Source organism: Physcomitrium patens, chromosome 11 (genome assembly GCF_059467195.1).
Source record: "Physcomitrium patens ecotype Gransden chromosome 11, ASM5946719v1, whole genome shotgun sequence".
Taxonomy (NCBI): Eukaryota; Viridiplantae; Streptophyta; class Bryopsida; order Funariales; family Funariaceae; genus Physcomitrium; species Physcomitrium patens.
The window spans coordinates 16,524,478-16,536,020 of NC_143420.1; the positions used below are offsets into that span (position 1 = coordinate 16,524,478).

The following is an 11,543-nucleotide window of genomic DNA, read 5'->3' on the forward strand; positions in this document are numbered from 1 at the left end:
CATCGGAGAGTGGCATCGAGCCGTGCGGAGTGAAGAGCACCGCAAGAGCACAGAAAGCATGCGGGAGAGAGAATGAGTGCAGGCAAGAGGAAGAGGAGGAATCTCACCAGTGCGAGAGAGCGAGAGAGAGCGGGCAATGGATTGCGTTACCTTTCCTCGCCTCTTCATCGCCCTCTTCTCTGTTGTGATTCTTCTCTGTCGCAGAAGTGGAAATTTCCAGGCGTGATTTTATGGCTTTCTTTTGGTATGATTCTTCCGATGCACCTCTCTGTTGTTGCGAGTAAGGCCATTGTCGCATTTGAGCCGGAGAAGCCATTGTGGCTCCACAGGTGGAGTTGATTTTCATTCCAGCAGTTGCTTCCCCATCGTGAGCGTCTTGTCCTGGCTTGGCTTTTGCTCACAGATTTTACAATTTTGGGTGGGGGGGAGGGGGGTGGTACTTGGAAGCAGTTCCAGGTTAGGGTTCGACGTAGTGTGTGAGGTTCAACGATGGGGACAAGAAGGCGATATTCGTCGTGTTGAGAAGGAGCAGGGTGATTTGTCTAGACTGGCACTGGTCGCAGTTGGTTCGTAATTGTGTCTGGTCCCGTGGCATCGTGGTGGTTGACAGAGTATGGCTGAAGAGTGAATTGGGGGGTAATTCGTGGAAGTGCTCGTTGTTTTTTCTGTTCCCGTATTCGAGAGAAGTGGGTGTGTGGTGCGCTAGGAATGATGGTGTGAGGATGTAGCTGTTGATGAAGAATTTCTGATGTGGAGCAGGTGAAGTTGTTGGAGATTTCTAGCATTTGAAGTCATGCCGACAGAAGGATATTATCGGTGAGGAATAGCTCGGTTAGGTGCCTTGTGTGCAGCTCCCAAATTGGATGCAGGGTGGGGCGAAGAAGCTCTGGATTGGAGAGGCGTGTAGACAAATTCATCATTGTCGGAAATTCATCTGTAGAGGATGTAAGACCCGTCTCAAAACAAAGACTGATATAGGGGGGTATTGCGTACATGGATCATGAAGGTTGCAGTAGTGGGGGCATGTCAGCCCCAACGACATACACTTTTGCATTCAATGACAGTAATTTTTCGGATCGGGTGCTTCGGATCGAGGTGGTGGCCGTGTCGGAGAAGAACGATGCAGGTAGTGCAAGTTCTAGACAGAAGAAACGGCGACGTGCTCATCGCCATTCTGAAGCAGGTTCGGTCTGCGGTCCGCGTGGATATAATTATTGTTTGAAATGATAATATTCTTTACTTGCGGCATTATATGGAAGCAGTCTTTTCCTGAAGAAGAGTATTGGTTAATGCGAGGACGTGAAAAAATATTTCACAGTTGTAATTTAATCATCAGTTTGTGCTCTTCATTTTTTCCCATTTTGTTTCTCGTGTACGTATCGACAAGGAAAATCATTTCGGGATTGAATTGCGAACTTCCGTCACCTTGCTATGACCAGTTTTCTCTGGACAACCCAGTAATTCAGCTTGAAGAACTACGCGTCTTGATTTAGATACTAGAGACGAATTATGTCTTTGTAATGACACATCGTGCATCTTGCCTCACGATTACTAATAAGGTCTACACTGACCCAACGTCTGGTCTACCGCTCTTTATCACTGTGTTGCTCTCGATAACGTAGCTGACATAGTTTGTAACATTGTTGATTTCTTGTCTTGATTATTGCGGAAGGTTTTGTCCTGTCGATAAACAGAGACATAGAGTTGGGCTTGCCCTCAATAAGCTTAGTGCGTGACATCAGTTGACTAATTTCTCGTTCAACTGCTGGGACTTGTGACCTTTCGAGTATTTGTTGTGTTTGAATTTCGTAGCGTATTGGGTGCAATTGAAAAAGCTGCGAATTGTGTAAATCATATGTTTATGTATGATGTAGCATGCGACTGATTTGCTTTCATGGCAGTCGTGGAGGGCGTGTCAAAGTTATTAGGTGGTCCTGTGGAAGCTCAACTAGGAGAGGGACAAGAAGAGCAGGTCATGTATGTCGGTGAAGATGTGGCACCTCAAGAAGCCGACGAAGAAGCCGTGGCCATGATAGAAGAGCCACATGGAGTCAATAGCATGTTTTCAGCACTTGGAGGTGAATTCTTTATGCTGTGCACGAAACCCAAACAATTCTATTGCATTTTCTATTAAGCAATGCTGAATTTGAAAGCCTTTGACAAGGTTTGCTGAAACTTGTCGCAGACTCTTCGTATAGTTTTTCATCTACTAAAGATGATAGCAGTGTCTGTATATGTTTACTCAGGCAACTTGATCCCATTTTCTCAAATACATGATCGACGTGCCGGGTTTAAAAAATCATTGTGTACGATACCCATAGGATTCAACCACCTTCGTAACATCAGAAAATTGGAACGAACTCTCGACAGAAGTCCTGTCTAGGTTTTAGGATTATCAGTGGCATCAAATTAAGGTTTGGTTGCCAAATAATTTGCTGAAGCCAATTGGGCCTGATTTAAGATACATCATATTCCTATAGAATGATGCCCTAAATTATTTATGTTGACGGAAAGGTACAGGATGAATCATACGAAAGCGCCCTAGTGTGTGGTTTGAGCACATTTTGTATGTGTAACGGCTTTTGTGCATGTCAATGTTTTGATCCTGGACTTGTATAGCTTTACCAACACGTGAGTAGTTTGCGTTTTTAACTCCCCGCCTCTGGATGCTATGACAATTCAGACAAGTAATGTTTGTACTTGGAAATTGCGGATTTTGCCTTTCTACTGGTACATTGAAATATAAGGGGAGTTTATAATAAATTAAGCACAGATTCTTAATAGATTCTGCAGGGGACGACGGTGGGGCATCTTCAGGAACTTGGAACATGGATACATCTGTTGTTCTTAGGAGCAAAACAATACACATCAGCTCTGCCATTTTGGCTGCCAAAAGCCCTTACTTCTACAAGGTGTTCATCTCTAATTTTTCCTCATGATCAATATCTGTTCTGGTCAGTCTGCAGCTTTCTGTGTAACTCACCAAAAGTTTTTATTTTTTATTTTTTATTTTATTTTATTTTATTTTTTTATAGATGTAGCATGCCTCTTTATTGCATTAAATGTGGCTCTTATTTTCTGGTCTTAACTTTATTCCTTTTGGGTGAAGCTCTTTTCTAATGGGATGCGAGAGTCAGAGCAACGTGACGTTACTCTTCGGATTACCCAAGCAGGTGGGCATTTGTGTGTCTGTTTTCTAGGATTCAGTAGCTTTCCTACCAGTAACCTTCTGTACTCCTGTCTTCTCTGTAAAGAACCGACTGGGAGTAGCTTGGTCGTATTCCATTCTTGAATATTAAGCGTGATCTGTGAGCTAATTTTCATCGAATCAACACGAGTAATTTATAAATGGGCGTTCTGCGTGATATGCAAAGGAGATGCATCGATTGCAATAGATTTATCCATAGACAATGCCTAATACGTTGGGTATAGGTTTGGTCATTTTAGTGCTAATTTGACTTGGTTTTGACCTACAGAAGAATCACCGTTGATGGACCTACTTCAGTTTATGTACAGTGGAAGGGTTCAGGCAAACACTCCAGCCACTGTGCTAGATGTTCTTATGGCGGCTGATAAATATGAAGTAGCAACCTGTATGCGGTACTGTAGCCGATTGCTCAAGAACATGCCAATGACATCAGAGTCTGCTTTACTCTACCTTGAGCTTCCGTCAAGTATTATTCTTGCTGAGGCTGTACAACCTCTGACAGACGCAGCTCGTACTTATTTGGCTAATTGCTACAGAGACATTACGCGGTAGGGAGTTCAAACTTGTGCTTATTGTTCGCTCTTTTAGCTCTAGAATCATTTTGTTATTGGCTCGACTGAATAGATTAGTTGATTGGGATTTTGTGCTTGTTGTTTTGCAGATTCATTGACGATGTTATGGGATTACCTCTTGCTGGAGTTGAAGCAGTGCTTGCAAGCGATGATCTTCAAGTTGCCAGTGAGGACTCAGTTTATGATTTCGCTGTACACTGGGCACGCCACCATTACCCCAAACTAGAGGAACGTCGAGAAGTGTTAGGCTCACGACTAGTGTGGCTGATTAGGTTTCCTATGATGTCAAGCCGGAAACTTCGGAAGGTGTTGACTTGCACAGATTTTGAACATGAATTGGCATCGAAGTTGGTCCTCGAGGCACTCTTTTTTAAAGCTGAGCCTTCACATCGACAACGTCAGTTGGCCATGGAGGAGACTATGCACAAACGCTATTGTGAACGGGCATACAAGTATAGACCAGTAAAAGTAGTCGATTTTGACACATCGTCTCAGTGCTTAGTGTATTTAGACTTGAAGCTTGATGAATGCCGTGCCCTGTATCCTCAAGGGCGTGTCTATACCCAGGCTTTCCATTTGGGTGGCCAGGGCTTTTTCTTGTCTGCTCATTGCAACCTAGATCAGCAGGGCCAGTACAAATGCTTTGGACTCTTCCTTGGGATGCAGGTATTTATCATAGGCCACCAATTTACTGGTGATCGTGAGTTTGATTTTGTTTTAATGTTCTCTTCACACAGTTTTTTTTGGGCCAGTTTTCTACCTTTGGTCTTTTTGGGGTCTAACATGGGAAGTCTTTCTTGTATACATTCGTATCAAGAGCGCTGAAACCATTTCATTCACAATTGTCGACAGGAAAAAGGGTCTGTGAGCTTTGCCGTTGACTACGAGTTTGCAGCAAGAATGAAGCCTACCTGGGAGTTCACGCCCAAGTCGAAAGGTAGTTACGTATTTACGGGTGGCAAGGCAGTAGGATATCGAAACCTATTTGGAATGCAGTGGCAGGACTTCATTGCTGAGGGTTCGCCTTACTTCCGTAACAATATTGTTCATCTGCGGGCAGAGCTTACCATCAAGAAGTCGCCAAGCGGATGATTTTCGAATGCCACGCATATGTATAAAATAAACAACTCAACCAGGTCAAGAGCTTAGATGCTTTTCTTATTCTGATGACCCGAAAGAAATCACGATGGACATCAACGCCCCATTTTCACTCTACTGAACCCTCGATGTTATGAGACACATTTTGCTAGCTTTGCTGAAGGATGGGATCAATTGTTCTTTTGGGGCCGTACTAAGAATTTGCACGAATGATCAAGTGGTTGTTCTGTCAATGATTCTTTCGTACTTAAAAAGTGATCCTTGGAGGTTTCGTTATTGTTTGATACATTGGTGCCCCAACTTTCGCTATTTTCCGGTATACATGCTTCGGTGAAGACCTCATCCTGGGAGCTTCTTGTTACATGGAATCTCTGGCTTCACCGTAACACCTACACCTATGCCAAGTAAGTGGGTTGTATTGCTCGTTGGACTTGGTGATGAGTTGCAAATTGAGTGCAAACTTGAATACATGTGATGCTTCAAAATGAAGCACACGAAGGTTGATACTTAAAACCCTTGTTGGAAACCAAAAGAGAATTGAATAGTGTTTGGAAATCTCTCTTTTAATTCTGATGAATAGCTCTAGCAGACGATGAAACTTGAGAACTCTATTTCGTTGCAGGAATCATCACGATGATTTGGAGGATATGCTAATTGATCCGAAATGGGTGTTTGCAGATTTGTTTTGTCGTTGTCAGGATCTAAAGATCCTGTACATAAGGAAATTTTAGTTTAATATTTTTGAAGATCAACAAAAAAAATCGTGCATTTATAGTTCAAAGAATATGTTGAATATTTCGCATAAAAGTTATATGTAATTCGCTCAAAGCTATTTTTGTATCTTCTTGTGAAATCAATTTCAATCCGATTAGTAGAATTTACAGGTGTGTATGTAGTAAAATGGAGTGTGTTCTCTGATTGGTTGAATTCTAATTGATGAAGAGTCAATTTTCTGAGTGGCTGAACTCCAACTGAATTTCATCTGATATGTGACTGGCCGATTTTTTTGAACTATTTTTATTTATAATTTTTTGAAATATTTGCCAGAACTCATGATTGCAAATTTTTCAAAAAAATTCAGCCTATAACATAAAAAAAATTCAAAATATCTACAATGGTATTGACATATTATAGTCTATAAATGATAAATAGTTCTATTGAAGAATAAAATTCTTGTAAGGCTCAATTAGCATGGCCTGCTAAATGGATCTCATTTCTAGAATGTATGTTTATACACATTCATACGTGAATGTATTAACTAAGCATGAATGTAATTAGCATCTTCAAACTTGTATTTCTAAATACTGTCATCTGTGGAAGCATTCTGTGTGTTAATAGCTTGAAAACTCTGCATTGTTTTTAGTTTTATCTACAAAATCTTACATATTAAAATGAAAACTCACCAGTAACTGTACTAAATTAAGGAATGTCCTTTGTTTATCAAAATTTTAGATGTTTTATAAAATCATAATAAAAGAAGCCATTTCTAATTTTCTAATTTTCTAGTCTTGAAACTTATAAAAATTACCATAATCTACATTAGTACAAACGATTCTTTATTCACACAATTTTTACTAGAAATTTATTTAAATAAAAACAGATAGGTCGGGGTTCTCTCAACACTTATCTGAATGAAACAAATGTATGAATCAAACTGGTTTTCAAAAATAGAAAAGACCTATATAGGCACTTTCTATAAACCAATACACATTAGCAACATGCTAATGCATTTGCTAGAAATGCCATTTTACTCTACATGAAAAGCTTTGTTTAATTTTTTTTTGCATATAAAAAAACTTGTGCTAGAATCCAAATTATTATTAATCATAAATGACGACAAGATTATCATTTGGGTTGTGAAAATTTCTTTTCGTGGTAGTTGTAGTAATTTGATTTGAAATATTGGCATTTTTGGATTTGAGCTCCAATTTGAGCTTGAGACGCTTAAGTTGTTCTTCTGTTTGCAAAAGAACAAGTTTCCATGCTTCTACTTCTTTTATTGTTTCTTGTACTCCTGCAATGTCATCTACTGCTTGTTTCAAATAATTTTCCTCATTTTCTTGTAGATTCTTGTTTTGGTCTACAAAATATTCCATTTTTATTCTTATTAATGTTAATTTCTTATTAAAAATAATTTAAAATTATAGAATTATATACCATTGTATGTGTAGAAATAAATTTTATATAGATGGAAACATTGTTTTTATAATTAAGAATGGAGCATTTTATTTATGTCAAGATTTAAATATATATATATATATATATATATATACATACACACATATACATATACATTTATTTTTATTTTTTCCAGTTTTATGTCCTTAGCCTAATAAATTCTAAAGGTTATTTTTTTACCACATGAAAATCACATATTGATTACATTCACTTTTGTTTTTTCGCAAAACATTGTTATGAGGTGTGGCAATAAAACTGAAATTCCTAACATGTATGAGTCTATCAGATACAATTTAATTGATCTACTGTGGAATGCTTTTGTTGCTAAAACAGGCATAATTTTCATACCATCATTTCCTTTTAAGTCATTGATTGATTCAAAATTTTTACATATAATTCCAATGAGAATTTGAATATCAGCTAATTGAGCACCCTTAGCAATTAAACCCCATGCTTCACAAACAAGAATTTGAAGGTCTTCATATTTTGAACGCTTTGTATTTTTCAAAATTGACATTGCACAATAAAGTAGAAGTTCAAGCCTAGATATATTGTCACATTGACTTGCTTCTTTTAATAGTGATTTCCAGTATGAAATGAGGTCTTTCTGTACACATTTCAAGTAAAGTGATGTAATTATCATACAAAACATAAAATAAAATAAAATAAAATATTTTGAATAAAACTAGAATGCATTTTTTAAAATAAACATAATTATATTTTATTCATAAATAAATAAATACAAGGTAAGCTAATTGCTTCTGAGGTATTTTTTTAGAAATTAGAATTAAGGTATCTTTTATTACAAAGAGGACCATGTATTATATATATATATATATATGAACGTAAAATGCATATACATTATTTTTAAAAAAAATTAAGTTTTCTACGTTGTAATTTATTAATATTATTATTTTGTGTAGAAAATTTAATAAGGAAAGAAAAATATGAATCTAACCTTTGCATCACAACTTTGGCACCAATATTCTCCATCAAGGTTTCTCATGGAATTGAACCCCACAAATCCCACCTTGCTTGCACATTGTAAGTGTGTAATATGTATACATTCTACACATTTTAACCAAAATATAGGCTCTCGAAGTGGACCTGTATCTTTGCATATTGTACACATACATCCATGGCAAAAAGTATTGTCATTGCTACAAGTAAAACATGGACAAAATGTTTCTTGAATTCCTTCAAAAACATTAGATGGTTCTTTATTTTTGTTGTTGCACCAATTGTCATCTTTTTCATCTTCATTATTGCAAACAAGTTGATTTTGTTCTTCAAACCTTTAGATCAATGTACAAGAAATGATTAATTCAATGGTTACAAAAAATAAATTATTGCATCAAACAAACCTAAAAAATAATAATAAAAAGACTTCATTTTTAAAATAACATACTAAGTATCTTTATCACACAATGTGTGTGTGTGTGTATATATATATATATATATATATGTCAGTTTTAATAAACTAGAATTATTTCTCTTGCATACTGTAAAGACTTATCAATAGTTTTATAATACAAATCTGTTTCTGAAATTCTCCCATATGTGTAGAACACTGTGTTGTGTTTTAATATGAACTCATTCTAAATTTGATTGATATGACATATATACGAAATTTTAATTATGTTGAATTTTAATAAAATATAAATCATACATGAGTTCATTGCTTAATTTCATACTTTGTTTGTCATTTATAGATCCATTCAAGTGTGTATGATTACTGCTTGATGATTCACTAGAATATAATTTCAAAGTATCTTTTTTTGTAGAGATCCATTTTACGGCTTTATTAAAATTCTTAGTTAATAAACCGGTATTTGACAAATTCAAGCTTTTGGGTCCATTTTCCAACAATTCACTTGATTTTTTTTCAAAAATACAAAAATAATTTTTGTTTTTGCATGTCCATTCTGTACACAATTTGATTAGTATTTTTTTATGAAAGTTTAGAGGAGGTTGTTGATTTCGAAGCAAATATACAAAAGCCCTTAGCACAATTTTTGGGTAATATTGCAACCTATCATGAGTTAATGGCTCATTCAACAACAATTCACGATACTCATTAAAATCCTTTGAATCTATATTCTTCAAAATTTTCGAATCCTCCAAAAAGTCTTGAAACATTGAATTTGATGATTGAAACCAACGCCAATTTGATGAAGTTGTTATTGATGATCTTATATTTTGTGTATGAGTTTTAAAATCACAAGACTTTTTGGGCCAAACATCTAAAATGGTTTGTCCCATTTTCCAATTAAACTTTGATTGGTATAGACAACATGGAATGTGTTGCGGAGTAGATGCATGTTTACTTTCACAACTATTACTTCTTTTAGAGGATGAGTTAGGTTGAATTGTTTTCAATCTAAAGACTTCATCATCTTTATTTTTGTATTTATGTTCTAGTTCATCTTGATGCACGGGATGACTATTTCGCCTTCTAATAACCCTTGATGATAATGGATGCACTTGGGATTTTAATCCATGATCCTTCATACAACATGCTTTGGATTTAGTTTTGATATTAATCCAACTTAAAAATGACCAACATGAATGGGTTGGATTTTTATTTTCTTCATGTGGATGATGAAAAGAACGAAATAAGCAATTCCATGGCTTTTCTTCTTGTGGTGGCAACAACGACCTATTTTCTGATCTTGGTTTTTTAAATTGTAGCAATATACCCAATCTTTCCACAGCCATTACTTTCTATAATCAATTTTATTGATCTTTTGTAGTAGTTTTGAAATATAAAATATGATGAATAAAAATCATCAAATATCTCTTTCTATTTATGTATATATATACATAGATTTGAATTAGTTGGTTGTTTTCCAATAAGATAAATTCGTTGAAAAATGTTCCATAATTTACTCTGGAGACCCATGATTCTTCTGTATGTATTCAATTCTTTGGCAGAGTATGTCATATATTGCATTGTTTTGATTTCTTAATTGTTTCAATTTTTTTTTTTTTTTTTTTTTTTTTTTTTTTAACTATTTGTATACATGAAAAGATTTAGACTTACTGTTGCAGTTTGAGATGAATTTTTACATGCTCCATGAGCTTTAGTAAGTAGAGTGGCACATATGTATTTGCTCACTTGTTTTGCTTTTAAAAATACATTTCAAATAATCTTTTATGCTAAGGCCCTATATTTGAATTGTCATTTTTAAATTGAATATTAAGCTGAAGTGAATTTAAAGTAATTATTAAATAGTAAATACCATTTTAACGTGAACATTATTCAATTTGATGAAATTTTAATATTTAATAAGTGATAAACTAAGATATTTATACAGTGATTGAATGTAACACTCAAGTCTTTATCTTTAATTTTAATTCTTTCAAATACATATTTTTTTATATTTTTACCATATGAAAACAAATGCATATGGAAAGAACAAATGAAAAGTCAAGTTAGCTTTTGGCAAGTTGGTTATTCATGTTATCCTTTATTCTTTTCACTGATTTGAATCTTTTGAAGGATGATCTTGGGATTTATAAAAATAATTTAAGAATTGTGATAGAACATTCAATCAAAAAGAAATGCTAAAACATCCTCATGCAAATTATTAATTTTCTCCAAACTTTATTTACTTTCACCACTAATTTTGCACCTTCCAATCTTTACTTTGTAGTCATTTTTTTTTTTTTAAAAAAAAAAACCATTTTTTTAAAGTAACTTTTCTTTTTATTAAATTTCTGATAGTTTGATTTAGTAAATAAATAAGTAAATTAAATCTTACTAAAATTTTAATTGTTGAAAATAATTACATGTGATGAAAAACTACAATTATTACATTTATGAGACCTTGATGAAGCAAAGGTTTCTTCAAATCAAAAAAATACTTTCATTTTCCAAAAAAAAATAGTAATTACTTGAAAAAAAAACAAAAACAAAAACAAAACCAAAACCAAGTAATTATTTTGCCAAGAATACTTCTTAGAATATTTGTGTTATTAATTTCGACTAAGGATCAATATAGGTACTTGTAGCTTAGGAAATAGTTATAAATTTTATTAGATCTAGTAAATATTGAAAAAAAAAAAAAAAAAAACAACAACAACAACAACAACAACAACAACAGAATAAGAAACAAATTTGTTAAAACTAATTTCTTTACCCCAAAAGCAGTGGATCTAACATAAAAGGTACAAGAATAAACAAATTTAATTAGCATATAGAAAAAATATTACTTCTTTGAATATTATTATATAAAGTTAGGTAGATTTAATCTAATAAATCTATATTATTTATCAATATTATAATTTAATTTAATAAACCAACATAATCTTTTGATTAATCTAATAAAATGCATTACATTTAATTTTATAAACCAATACATTTTTTCAAAATTGTCTTGTTGAGTAGAATCTTAACAAGGACTTCTATCATAGAATCAACAAGTTATTCATTTTAATAACCCTATTTCTCAAGTATATATAATAAATAGATGTAATATATGGAT

The 11,543-nt window shown here is 34.2% G+C and overlaps 1 protein-coding gene and 1 long non-coding RNA gene across 8 annotated transcripts; one reads left to right on the forward strand and one right to left on the reverse strand.

Moving 5' to 3' along the window:
* Positions 1 to 29: 29 nt before the first annotated feature.
* Positions 30 to 5,755, forward strand: LOC112288853 (BTB/POZ domain-containing protein POB1). 6 transcript variants are annotated; one of them, XM_024533512.3, is made up of 9 exons: positions 30 to 244; positions 760 to 1,183; positions 1,902 to 2,078; positions 2,785 to 2,912; positions 3,110 to 3,173; positions 3,477 to 3,756; positions 3,870 to 4,446; positions 4,633 to 5,282; positions 5,557 to 5,755. In XM_024533512.3, exons 2-8 carry the CDS (start codon positions 994 to 996, stop codon positions 4,870 to 4,872), a joined length of 1,656 nt encoding a protein of 551 aa, XP_024389280.1. In that variant the 5' UTR covers positions 30 to 244; positions 760 to 993; the 3' UTR covers positions 4,873 to 5,282; positions 5,557 to 5,755. The 6 variants fall into 6 exon arrangements, with proteins under 6 accessions (XP_024389280.1, XP_024389281.1, XP_024389282.1 ...); XM_024533513.3 differs by having other exon boundaries at positions 36 to 367; XM_024533514.3 differs by having other exon boundaries at positions 36 to 329.
* An 888-nt stretch (positions 5,756 to 6,643) lies between these two features.
* Positions 6,644 to 10,922, reverse strand: LOC112288851 (uncharacterized). 2 transcript variants are annotated; one of them, XR_012218537.2, is made up of 4 exons: positions 8,751 to 10,922; positions 8,015 to 8,351; positions 7,405 to 7,663; positions 6,644 to 6,958 (listed from the first exon to the last, which is right to left on the reverse strand). It is a non-coding gene; the product is annotated as an uncharacterized LOC112288851 (long non-coding RNA). The 2 variants fall into 2 exon arrangements; XR_012218536.2 differs by having other exon boundaries at positions 8,726 to 10,921.
* Between the last annotated feature and the right edge of the window lie 621 nt (positions 10,923 to 11,543).